General features: G+C 43.7%; 3 protein-coding genes across 4 annotated transcripts in view; 2 read left to right on the top strand and 1 right to left on the bottom strand.

Moving 5' to 3' along the window:
* The window catches only part of LOC128199294 (uncharacterized), a 45,034-nt gene extending 34,266 nt beyond the window's left edge, over nt 1–10,768 (top strand). The window contains exons 2-5 of one of the 2 annotated variants that reach the window (XM_052888236.1): nt 7,315–7,454; nt 8,328–8,516; nt 9,298–9,467; nt 10,630–10,768. In XM_052888236.1, the coding sequence (XP_052744196.1) occupies nt 7,315–7,454; nt 8,328–8,516; nt 9,298–9,464 (496 nt within the window). In that variant the 3' untranslated portion in view covers nt 9,465–9,467; nt 10,630–10,768. Of the gene's footprint in view, nt 1–7,293; nt 7,455–8,327; nt 8,517–9,297; nt 9,468–10,629 lie in introns of both variants that reach the window. The other variant, XM_052888232.1, reaches the window with a different exon arrangement.
* The window catches only part of LOC112050248 (phosphatidylinositol-3-phosphatase SAC1), a 260,117-nt gene that overhangs the window by 194,122 nt on the left and 52,409 nt on the right, over nt 1–13,586 (bottom strand). The gene's annotated exons all lie outside the window — the stretch shown is intronic.
* LOC128198746 (uncharacterized) lies at nt 10,046–12,266 on the top strand. Its single transcript, XM_052885530.1, has 4 exons — nt 10,046–10,061; nt 10,630–10,780; nt 11,301–11,457; nt 12,102–12,266. The coding sequence occupies exons 1-4, from the start codon at nt 10,046–10,048 to the stop codon at nt 12,264–12,266; spliced, it is 489 nt and encodes a 162-aa protein (XP_052741490.1).

Raw genomic sequence — 13,586 nt, 5'->3', positions numbered from 1 at the left:
GGAGATGGGAAGCGGCCCACAGGGATGTGCGACTGGGCCACTGGATATCTAGGAGACTGCGTCGGTAGTGTTGGCAGTGGTCCCTGAGCCACCGGTGACGTCTCCATTGCAACGTCCATGGCTTCAGTGGTACCTATCCGATGGGGTGTACGTTCACCGGCTGGCGCAGCAAGCTGCGCCAGCATGGCGTGAACAGGCATCGTCGGCGGCACAGCATACGAATGCGTGGTTAATGGCGGTTGCCATGACGTAGACGGTGTAGCGTGCGTAGGCGCAGCGTACATGTACACAGCGTGAGCGGGCCCGGCGTGTGTGGTCTCGGCGTGTGTGACTCCGACGTGCGTGGCATGCGCGGGTGCGGCAAGTGTGTGCCCCACGTAAATGGGCGCAGTGAGTGGCACTGCGAGCGGCGCGGCGTGAGCTGGTCCGGCATGAGCGGACTCAGCGTAAGTGAGCGCGGCGGGCGCGAGCGTTGCAAATGGCGCGGCGAGCGGTGCGGCGTAAGCGGGCCCGGCGCGCGCGGGCTCAGTGTGAGCGAGCGCGGTGAGCGCGGGCGTTGCAGGTGGCGCGGCGAGCGGCGCGGCGTGAGCGGGCCCGGCGCGCGCGGGCTCAGTGTGAGCGAGCGCGGTGAGCGCGGGCGTTGCAAGTGGCGCGGCGAGCGGCGCGGCGTGAGCGGGCCCGGCGCGCGCGGGCTCAGTGTGAGCGAGCGCGGTGAGCGCGGGCATTGTCAGTGGCGCGGCGAGCGGCGCGGCGTGAGCGGGCCCGGCGCGCGCGGGCTCAGTGTGAGCGAGCGCGGTGAGCGCGGGCGTTGCAAGTGGCGCGGCGAGCGGCGCGGCGTGAGCGGGCCCGGCGCGCGCGGGCTCAGTGTGAGCGAGCGCGGTGAGCGCGGGCGTTGCAAGTGGCGCGGCGAGCGGCGCGGCGTGAGCGGGCCCGGCGCGCGCGGGCTCAGTGTGAGCGAGCGCGGTGAGCGCGGGCGTTGAAAGTGGCGCGGCGAGCGGCGCGGCGTGAGCGGGCCCGGCGTGAGTGTGAGCGAGCTCGGCCACTGCGGGTTGGCGCGAGGTATGAGCGCGCGTTGGTACAGCGCGTCTTGGTTTAGGAGCCAGAGTTGGTGATAGGATGGGCGGGCTCGTAGCGAACACGGTCTCGCCAGCACCCTCGGAAGGGCTCGCAGTAGCTGGTGCGGACCTTGCTGATCTCTTATCCGAATCGGCCAATGTTTTAGAACAGCCCGGCTCGGGCTTGTCCAGGCCGGCCTCGGTGGTAATTTCGCGCGGGTAGTCGCGCCGGCGACGTGAAGTTTGCACTGGCTGCGGCCGGGTTGCGCGGCGCTGTTGTCCGGGGTGGGTAGGAGGCGGTGGCATGGTTATTTGCTACGCGCGATAATAAAATAGAATAGGTACGCGGGTAGGTACGCGGTCGCGGTACGGTGACGGCCTGCCGTTAGGCGCGGTCCAGGCGGAGGTACCGGCACACTCATTCACGTACCGGCCCGGCCCCGGGGCATGCCGCTGGTGGCAGACCGGGGCAGAAACCAGACGAAACGGTGTGTTGATCCGGCAACCCACGTTGGTTGCAGTAGCTTTCGACAAATAGGCAGTCAATTAAATATATAATTTCGAAAACTACGCGGACTCAAACGCCGGAGCACTACGACGGACACGTCTGCTCGCGACGGCGGCCGAGCGCGAAAGTGTCGTTTTCGACCTTTGCTTCGTCTTTTATAGACCAAAAAGTAGGTGGGGCAAGAGGTGGGCGTTGCCAAGATACTCATAATATAAGCGATTTATCTTGCATCGCATTCAAACATTTTTATTAATGGTGACTTCGATAACTCTATTTGTTCATTTAATAGGGTAATTCCTGACTTATTATGTTTTACTATTTCTAATTGTTCCAAAACGCATAGTCGTAGGCCTTTATTGCAAGTGTGTAAAATGTCATACATATGATTATCTGCCAGCTTATGACCAGTATCTAGGAGATGCTTTGCAAAGTGCGACCTTTGTGGACGGTCATTTCGAACAGCGGATATGTGTTCCTTGTAACGTGTATCAAAATTCCGACCGGTTTGACCAATATATGTTGCATTACATTCAGAACATTGCAATTTATATACTCCCGATTTATGTTGCTTTTCTAGTTTATCTTTACCATTGCAAATATTTTTAAGAGAGTTATTTGTTCTGAAAGTCACATTTATATCATGCTTTCTAAGTGTTTTTGCAATACGTTCCGACACTGGACCAAAGTATGTTAGACTAGCTTTAAATTTTTTAGGTTTTTCTAATGGAATGCCATAAAGTTCTTTTCTAATCAACACCAATTGTTTCTTATTGATTATTCTATTCACAATATTCGGGTTGTATCCATTCGAAATGGCCATGCGATATATTATATTTAATTCCTTGTTATACTGATCCCTAGTTAGAGGAATGGACATCAGTCTATGAACATAACTATGGAAAGCTGCTAATTTATGTTGCCATGGATGACAAGATGAAGCTGGTATGGTTATATCTGTATAAGTTGGCTTACGATAAATCCCAAAGTGATGTCTATTATTAACTCTAGTGATTGTTACATCAAGGAAATTTAAAGAATTATTCTGTTCTATTTCTAATTTAAATTTAATTTTTGGGTGCAAATTGTTTAATTTATCTACAAAGACATCCAATTGTCTGTCCGTTCCGTGTCTGTGAGTTATCGAAGTCACCATTAATAAAAATGTTTGAATGCGATGCAAGATAAATCGCTTATATTATGAGTATCTTGGCAACGCCCACCTCTTGCCCCACCTACTTTTTGGTCTATAAAAGACGAAGCAAAGGTCGAAAACGACACTTTGCAATTGCACGTTGTAGAGTCAACATCTCCTGAGGATGCTCCGGTTTCGGGGTGAAACGTACGTAGAGAGTATTTTGTCGGACCTGGGTGACGTTGTCGCATGGGTTCGCCGAATTTTCGCGGATGATAGCAAAATAAATAAATCATTATATAAGCAATTTTAGGATCTGGATTCCAAAGCCTCCTAATCAAGCTACATAATTGGCAACCGTACTTACATGAAACTGAAACTCAAATTCATTTATTTTAATAAGGCTTATTTATTTGGATGGTGGTAATTTAAGCCAAAAACTGAAAAATATAGTGAAAAATATGAAGGTTCCAAACGCACCTTGGTCCGAGAAGAGCCCACAACAAACTCAGCCAAGGTTTATTTTTGGTACATCACCATTTTACAAAATTATCTAGAACTAAGAACACAATCGTATAGTGTAATTCAACACCGCAAGCTTTTTAACCGACTTCATAAAGGAGGAGGTTCTCAATTTGATCGGAATGTTTTTTATAAAACTTTTATTTAATTTGCAATGTATGTTACGGTGGCTTATTTGAACTCAATTTTGAAGTAGATATCTTCAACCGATTGAGCTAAAATTCTTCTTTTTAGAGCGTTTTAATAAAACCTTTTTTTCACGTTATTTTGCTTTCAATTTATTTTTACCCGACTGCAAGAAGGGTTATGTTTTTCGCGTGTATCTTGTATGTGTGTATGTATGTAATATTCTTTATTACCTCATATCTTCCAAACCACTAAATGGATTTACGTAATTAGGATATCGTTAGATTTGTCTCAATAACCCAAGTGTTCTTAGATAGGTGAAACTAAAAAAAACATAACAAGAGGACTGTGACACGCTATAGACTTGAGGTGAAAATTTTTTTTTTTTTTTAATATTGCAATATGGGCATCAAATTCAAGAGCTTTTTGTGAGGATTCTAAAATGGTTTATAATGGCAATGTTTAAAAAAAACTACAATTAGAAAAACGTTATTTATTAGTTGTCTATACAAAATACGCGAGCCGGATGACTATAGGTGCGAGCAGGTTTGTGAAGTAAAGTTATAAAACACCTTAAATATACTAAACTAAATATATTGATTATAAAAATCCGACAAGTGCGAGTCAGATTCACCCACCGAGGGTTCCGTAGATCTTTTTGAATATTTACTTAACCTCGGTTGGACGTAGGTATACATTATCGTACTTTGTAACATGTAACCTACGTAAGAAATAAATCCGAAATTTACCATTTATCGGAACTAAAAAGGTGTTAGATAGATATTGGATAGAATGATTTTCTTCTACATTAATAATTAATAGGTCCCGACTGTTTTCTAATTGCTTTCTACACTTCTGGACTGAGCTTGTTTTTTTTTCTTTTCAGTTTTTGTATAATTTATGCAGTCGGGTGTTTTTATTTGTTTAATTAATTTATTTATTTTTATATTATTATTTCTCATCCATCCAACCACAAGTAGGTAAGCGTCGCGGGCTCCAGGTACAGCTAAGAGCAATGTTAACCCGATTATTGGTCTCCCTGCAAACGAAGGCCGCTCAAACATTGGCAACCCTGGCGCAGTATCTGGGTCGAGGCGAGCGCTACGCGGCTGACGTCACGGCTGGCAGTGACGTCATTGCCCCTCCCCCGGCCACGCCTGAGCCGGAGCGTTTACTCGCCGTGTTTGTACACAGTACACAGTACGGCTCTGCGTGTTTGTGTATGGCTTAGTTAGACTAACTAGCAGATCCTCAGATTTTTTTTTTTATTCTTTACAAGTTAGCCCTTGACTACAATCTCACCTCATGGTAAGTGATGATGCAATCTAAGATGGAAACGGGCTAACTTGTTAGGAGGAGGATGAAAATCCACACCCCTTTCGGTTTCTACACGGCATCGTACTGGAACGCTAAATCGCTTGGCGTTACGTCTTTGCCGGTAGGATGGTAACTAGCCACAGCGGAAGCCTCCCACCAGCCAGACCTAAACCAATTAAGAAAATCTCAATCGGCCCAGCCGGGGATCGAACCCAGGACCTCCGTCTTGTAAATCCACCTCGCATACCACTGCGCCACGGAGGCCGTCAAAAAGATTGTAACATTTGATTGTATCTAATCTATATAATATGTATATCTATATGCACTTATAATAAATCTGTAGAGAGGTCAATTCTGGAAATTTATTTCCAAAATAACTCTCAGGGGGTCAGGGTCTCAGTGATCGAAAAAGATGCCAAAAATGTAAACAGTAAAATTTTTGTCTGTCTATATGTCTCTATGTTCGTTATAGAATCCAAAACTACTCGACGCATTTTAACGAAACTTTTATAAAATAAAGTCCTTCACCTGTTTGTCTGTTTGGCCCCGATAACTTGTAACTCTTTGGTTTGGAACAATAGTTTAATTTTAAGCTTTAGAGTTTAATTATCACCATTATCTTAATAATTGTAAAATTGAAAAAAATTAATTTTCACTACTGAACGGATTTTCACCAATTTTTCGTTTAAAAAGACCCGTTAAAATCGGTCAGCCGTCCCAAAATTTTGCCCGGTCACACGGGTCTCAGCTGAAAATCAGCGCCGTGTATTATGCTTGTTTGTAGTACACGGCATATGCTGAGCTGTACACCCTTTTTTTTTAAGGGTTACAGACAGACATGCTGTCATTAGGGTAGGATAGGTACTGTCTGTAACTTTTAGATATTTTCTTTGTAGGCCAATGATAAAGACCGTAGCGAAGATCAAAGAGTTCCCAGCACACAAATTGACCAATTACGAAAAAACTTTCAACTTTGCAAAGAAATTTCAGTGACATCGGTCTTGGTGGAATTATGATGGTCAGATGAATAAAGATTTGAAGAAGTTTGTGGTATTGTGAGGTGTAATCTCAGGATCTACTGAATCAATTTTGAAAATTCTTCTACCACTAGAAAGTCACGTGTGTGAGTATTCTCATGGAAACGGGAACTACGCGGGTGAAAACGCTGGCTAGTTGTTGTATAAAATCTGCATTTTTAAATCAATTCACGAAGAGCTACGCCGTAGACTCTTCGTAGAGTTTACGTAGAGGTAAATAGCCTTATTGGTTTTAGTATGAACATATTACTTTTATGACGTCACTTATTACCCGACTGCAAGAATGGTTATGTTTTTCGCTTGTATAATGTGTGTATGTATGTAAGTATGTACTTATGTATGTATGTATATTTTTTACCCATTACACATTATGACCACGTTTCTGGCGTAGACGGTAGTCCTGTGTTTCTCAAAAGGGAGGTCCTGAGTTCGATTCTCAGCACGGATCATTTTATAATTTCTAAATTGACTCAGGTCTGGTCTGGCATATACCGTGGCTAGTTAGCACCCTAACGACAAAGACGTACCAAGCGATTTAGCGTTCCGATATGATGTCGCGTAGAAACCGTCTGTGGCACGAATAAAATAGACTTGTGTCTCTTCCAAGTTCCAGGCTTCGAACTTGGGAACTCATCATCCGAAACCACATAGTCTAATCAACCAACTAAGATAACCAACGGGGTAATTTTATCTATATACCAATATTATAAAGAGGTAAAGTTTGTGGCATTCTTACTAAAAAATACCCATGCTCGTCTCATAAATATCTTACAGTTGTGGAAATCGAACCCACGGCCGTGCAGAAAGTGGGCGTACTACCCACTGCGCCCTACGGCATTTAAACATTACGGAATGACTACGGATTTGAGAGCTTGTTTTATGCAATAATTAGAAAACGGAAGTCATCCTTCCTAGGAAGACTGCGGGCAAGCGCCAATAGGATCTTGAACATGTTAGCAAGCAAGACTGACTCGCCGATCCTGCAGAAATTTATTTCTGTTTTGGTGCGGTGAGATAGTTTATAGTTTATTATTTATTTTTTTATCTTAATTGTGTACCTACTAACATAATTTTTATGAATGTAATCTAACCAATTTGTAGCCATAAATAAAGAAACTTATTATTATTATTATATTACTAGCGGACGCCCGCGACTTCGTCCGCGTGAAACTCTACCACTACCCTACCCGTACCCTAACCCTACCCTACCCCTACCCTACCACGCGACGGCGACGGAAGCTTAAAAAATGGAGTAATTTCTCCCGTTTTCTCAACATTTCCCTTCACTGCTCTGCTCCTATTGATGGTAGCGTGATAAAAAGTATACTATAACCTGCTCAGGAGTATGAATAATAATCTAAATCCGTTGAGTAGTTTTTGTTTCTATAAAGAACATACAGACAAACAGACAGACAGACAGACAAAAATTTTACTGATTGCATTTTTGGCATCAGTATCGACCACTAATCACCCCCTGATAGTTATTTTGGAAATATATTTCATGTACAGAATTGACCTCTCTACAAATTTATTATAAGTATAGATTTAAGGCCTCTGTAGTAGTAAGATTGAAAATGGCATAATAACTTAGCGTAGACCCAACTGTTGCGCGCGCAGGTCGCCGTCGTACCGCGTCACCAAGGCGTCGGACGCCAGCGCCGCGCCGCCGCCGCAGGAGCTGCTGGAGGCGCCTGCCTTCAAGGACAAGAAGCCGCAGCTGAAGGGGCCGCGCCCGCCCGTGGGCTCCAGTGTCTCAGGTAACTGTCAGGCTGGCAGACTTCATACACGCAGAGAATTGAGAAAATTCTCTGGTATGCAGGTTTCCTCGCGATATTATTCTTTCACCGTTTACACGTGATATTTAATTCCTTAAAAATGCGCACAACTGAAAAGTTGAAGCAGCATGCCCCGGACCGGATTCGAACCCACTCCCTCTGGAATCGGAGGCAGAAGTAATATCTACCTACCTATTATATTGTGTCTCGACACCTGGGTCTGTAGCCATGTGGGACGTCGATTCTCTTTCTACAAACGATAACGCTTCGAAAGCTAAAAAATATATGGGAATGAAAGATCCGATCGGTAACTTGATCACGTGACCTGTCAATAGCAAATGTCATTCCCATGCATTTTTAGTTTTCGAAGCGTACAGGCACTGGCATAGCATCTGCGACGGACTTTATCGACCCTAGTATTTAGTTGGCGTGACAGAGTAAACACGACAAACAGTCGGCAACGGAAATTACGTGTCGTCGTCACTGTGTAGCGTGCTGTTGTAATGTTGTTATCGTTCGGTTTAGAATAATATGTGAAAAAAACTACGCTCGCTGTTTTCGGTCGCGATTAACGCGTCGTATTATGTCACAAGGTTTATTGAGGGCGTTTTTGCCGAAACAGTCACTCGGATGGAGGTTCGTGATAATTTTGTTTGAAACACTGCAAGCGTACCTCCTTTACTGTCGCGACACCTTAGTGTCGGAAGGGATGGAAGGAATTCGGTGCTAAAGTGCATACGAGTAGATACCGAATTCCTTCCGTCGTCGAATGCAAACTGTGGCGATTTTCTATTCATGAACATTCTTTCTTTTATATTTAAACTAATTAAATTTTTCCTTGTATATGAACTTCAGACTCTATCTCACTGTCGTCGCCGGTGGCTTGCGCCTCCCCGCGCGAAGATGTCGAGGGTCCGCCCGTGCCGGCTAACGTGGCCGAGCTGCCCGAGGAGCACCGCTCCTACCTGCTGGGCAGGATCACCGGCCAGCGGACCAGGCGACGGCGCACGATGGTCATTTACGTCTGTGCTGCGGATTCACAAGGTGAGTTATGTGTCAACTTCAGACACTATCTCGCTCAACCTATAGCTGTCATTCAAATCGGTTGAATTGTTTTCGAGTTTAATATATTTTTTTAATATAAGAAGATAATGTTTAATATGCACAACTGCATCAGAGGGTAGGTACACACAAATCTGACGATACTTCAGGTTGAGTTGTTGATTATGTTTGATGTTATCAGCAATAATGGAGCGCTTTATCTGCACATGTAATGTGATGTACGGCGATAATGATTGATTTATTAGATACTCCATGCGCAGGCAGTAAAATTAACTTTTTTTACAGTATCAAAAAGAAATGCCAAGTTCAACTATATGAATGAGATAGACCTTCGTTTTTTTTAACCTGAATATTTGTCAGCTTAGGTAAGGAAGGAAGTTGCAAAATTACGAGTATGAATGAAGCTTGGACCATACATGCCACTAAGAAATTATTGTAGAAAAGAAAAGCTTAATATATAGCTCCGGCAATACCCCAATCTGGTATCTCCTCAACTAATCAGGCAGTTATTATGTTAAGTACTTTTATTATTCCCTAGAAATTGTCACGTGAGGTAAGGTACCCCTATGGCAAGTCGATTCTGTATCTACGATCGCAGATCTTGATCACGTGACCTGTCGATAGCACATGTCATTCCCATACATTTTTGTAGTTTTCGAAGCGTTTGCGATCGTAGAAAGAGATTCAACGTGCCACTTGGCTACAGGGGCTGGTTTGCCTGAATTCTTGCACTAGTCCAAAGTAAATCGAAGTCTCCATTCAGATTGCTGCGCGGAGAAGGGCGCGCTGCACTGCGGCGTGGCGGCGCGGCTGCGTGCTCGCGCGCGCGCAAGCGTGGCTGGCGGGTGCACGTGGCCGACCTGCACTGGCGCTCGCCGCTGGAGCAGCAACGCGACCATCGCTTCCCAGTGCTGTGCGTCGCTGAACTAGCTCGTGAGTATCATCATCATTCATCATCATCATCATCATCATCATCATCATCATCATCATCATCATCATCATCATCATCACCATCATCATCATCATCATCATCATCATCATCACCATCATCATCATCATCATCATCATCATCATCATCATCATCATCATCATCATCATTTTTTTAGCGGCCTCCGTGGCGCAGTGGTATGCGCGGTGGATCTACAAAACGCGGAGGTCCTGGGTTCGATCCCCGGCTCGTCAGATTGAGATTTTCTTAATTGGTCCAGGTCTGGCTGGTGGCAGGCATCGGCCGTGGATAGTTACCACTCTACCAGCAAAGACGTACCGCCAATCGATTTAGCGTTCCGGTACGATGCCGTGTAGAAACCGAAAGGGGTATGGATTTTCATCCTCCTCCTACAAGTTAGCCCACTTCCAACTTAGACTGCATCATCACTTACCTTCAGGTGAGATTGAAGTCAATGGCTAACTTGTATAGAATAAACAAAAAAAAATCATGAGTAACATTGTCGGCCTCTCAGAATACAGAAAAACTCTGTATTCTAAGATCGGTCTACCCCCAAAGGTAGATGGACTATTCTAGACGTGAGCGAAGTCGCATTAGAAAGGCATTTAGTAACCGTTCAAAAGTCTACCCAAATTCTTCTACCATGTTTTTACCATCATCAGAAAAATTGTTACAGATATTTTTGGATCCAGTCACTAAAATGTCACATTGTCAATTCTACCTTCAATTTTATTTAAAGGTCAAAATTCTTCTACTTTCAATACTGTGATGATCTGATCAATCTGACGGTATCGCCCCTGTAGCCAAGTGGCACGTCGATTCTCTTTCTATGATCGCAAACGCTTCGAAAATGTATGGGAATGACAGATCTTGATCACGTGACCTGTCAATAACAAATGTCATTCCTATACATTTTTCTAGTTTTCGAAGTGTTTGCGATCGTAGAAAGAGAATCGACGTGCCAGGGGCTGGTTGTTGCAGGTTCGAAAGGTCTATACAATTTGACTCTACAATTATTGAACTCTTGAATAAATCTACCCTTAGCCTTTCACATCACAATATACTTTGTTCCCATGCTGTATGACTTTGCGGTAATTATTTATTTTTCACAGTTGTCGTTCTAAAATCCCTTATTACATTTTCCAGGTCAGTCGGAGCTGGGTGCCGTGGTCCCGGTGCTGTTCCTCAACTCCAACCTGGGCACGCCGCTGCTGCCTCACACCCTGGAATGTGCCGACTTCAAAGCTGCCCTGGAGGCAGCTGAAGACGAGAATGACAAAAGCTTGCTGAACAAATGGTAAGATTGCCTGCAATTCCTTCCTTATCAGCCGATAGACGTCCACTGCTGGACATAGGCCTCTTGCATGGACCTCCAAGCACAACGATCTCGAGCCGCCAGCATCCAGTGGCTCCCTGCAACCCGCTTGATATCCTCGGTCCACTCAATGTAATACAATACTAATACAAATTCAAATAAGGTTTTTTAAAATTTATTCTCCCAGAGCATTAATAAATAAATTACAAACATAGACATGAATTTCCCAGGGTGTTTAATTTTCCTTGCCCCCAAAAGTGTCCCCATATTCAGAATTCGTCTATTCACGTGTCTGCATTTGGGTCACAGGCATTGATTTGAACCAAATTTTAACTTAATCCAGAAGATTCGGAGAAAATTTACTGTGACTGACGAACATATATGATCCTATAGGAGTTTGGTTTGTTATTCGGTTTTTTAATACGTAACCTACTAAAAAGATAGAATCTCTCGAATAAACTATAAATAATATTTTAACTATAAATTATACGTTTTTTCACAGGTACAGTCTGGACAACAGCACAACTCCGCCCTGCTACAGGCTGGTACGCGGTGCGCCGGCGCGCTGGCGCCGCGAAATGGCGCGTGCGCTCAGCGTATTGGTACGCACGCTGCCGCAGGAGGCCTGCGACGCTTATCTCACCACAGTGTTAGAACAGGTAAAACAAGAAAAATGTACTTGCTTAATTCTAAAATAGATAATATTGTATTTTTTGGAAGGCTTTTTATATAAAACGAAAAAAAAAATTGTCGTCCTTGGGTGCTTATCACATACGCAGCATTCTCGCTTTGAATTGCTATTGAAATTTTTTGCACAAGAAAGCTGCCTGCTCGAGGGTCTATACGAATCTGTAATAATTATATCCTTACACCCATAGATTTACGATTCGGTACTAGTACCTAACTCTATACTTACACCGCACACAACCATACCTAAATGTTAAATCGTAATAAACACACGTGTAATTTTAACACAATGATACATCGATTTGTATGAACAAATAAAAAAAATTAAACACAAAACAGTTTGTATGAACATCATCCTACTCAATATCATCCTACTTAATATTATATAAGCGAAAGTTTGTATGGATTGTTTGTTTCTTTAACTGCTACTTCTACTGCTACTTTTTATCCAGGAAAAATCCATAGCTCTCGCGGAATTAGTGTAAAACTGAAATCCATGCAGACAAAGTCGCGGGCGTCCTCTAGTGATCATATACTTTTGACAGACTTAACGTCTAGCGAGGCAGTTCCTATAGAAGATAATTGGTGTCAGTGATGATCGTATGATCGTCCGCAGGAGGTGCAGCACACGGTGCTGATGAGCGGCGAGGCGGCGCGGCGCTGCGTGTGGGTGTGTCGCGCGGGCGCGGCGCCGGACGCCGACGCCGACGCCGACCACCACCGCGAGTTGCAGCGCCGGCTCGCCAACCTGCAGAAGGACCTCAAGGTACTCCTGCTTTAATGGGGATGATGACTAGGTTTGAATATATTGATTTTTATGATACATTCGGGTAAATAAGGTCAAGTTAACTAATTTATACATAAAAAGCAAAGATATATGTAATAAGATTATAAAATTTCAAAATCTATTAAATTTTTTTTATCGTAATTAGATGAAAATTCATACAGTTTTAGCGTCCTTACATTAAATGTGACATTTTTCAATAAATGAACTATAAACATAAACGCACAAATAACAAAGATATTAGTAATTTTGTTTGAACGCCCATACAAACCTAACGATCAGCGAGCCAACGACGTCACTAAATCGTGCCATTTTGTATGGGGCGTTTTTCAGGGATCCACGGCAGCGCCGCAAATCTGACCCTTTAAATCCCTGTAGCTCCGAAAGTAATGATCGCAGATACCCTGTTACTTTTACAAAATTGCTTTGCTATTAGTATACTCTTAATTTATATACAATTTAAAAAACTGTCATCATCCCTATTATCCGATTTTGAGCCTCAACGGTAAAAGGGGTGGTGGTTCGATCCCCGTCCCGTTGGTCTATAGTCGTACCCACTCTTAATACAGTCTTTCCCGAATAGTTGGAGGGATATACGGCAAATATTATTTTCTCAGACATGCTTGGAAATTTAAGCATTGTTTCGACAACTTTTTTCGAGATAAATCTAACTTGCTGTACTGATCGAGCAGTGGCCGGCAATAGTTGTATGAAAATACACATCTGTCGTGTTTAGCGGCCAAGTAAATTAATTAAAATGTAAAATCATATTTGTCGTTTAATTTAAAAATGGAACGATCTTGTACTCCGCAACATGGCGACCAAAGAGGTAGCTTACCAAAGATTTAATTTAAATTTAGAACTGGCTTGCACATATAAAGCTGTTTAGTGAAAAAAAAAATACTTTAGCGCGTTTAGAACTATTGTTATTACAATTAGTTGTTTGTCAACTTTGTCATTGATTCGTGTGAGTAGTATAGGAGGTGACGTTTGGACGGAGAGTGTGGATCGTCGTGGTTTAAAGTAACAGCCCCTGAAGAGGGAGAGTGGGAGAATGATTGGGACAAGGGTATAGATTAAAGGACTTATAGGGAGTTAAGAAGGCGGGCCAAGCACGCGAAGAGAAAATACCGGGCTCGCCCTCTCACGATTCGACTCAAATGAGTGAGAGGTCAGGGGGGCTATACAATACAATTTTGGGCTAGTTACTTGCAATTTAATAAAGGTGTGAGTTATATTGTAACGGGTACATTTGCCTACGTATTTATGTACATACAACTCAGAAGAACTGAAGGCATTTGATTGATTTCCCGAAAA

Source organism: Bicyclus anynana, chromosome 2, assembly GCF_947172395.1.
Source record: "Bicyclus anynana chromosome 2, ilBicAnyn1.1, whole genome shotgun sequence".
Taxonomy (NCBI): Eukaryota; Metazoa; Arthropoda; class Insecta; order Lepidoptera; family Nymphalidae; genus Bicyclus; species Bicyclus anynana.
This window is presented reverse-complemented; position numbering and strand designations above follow the sequence as displayed.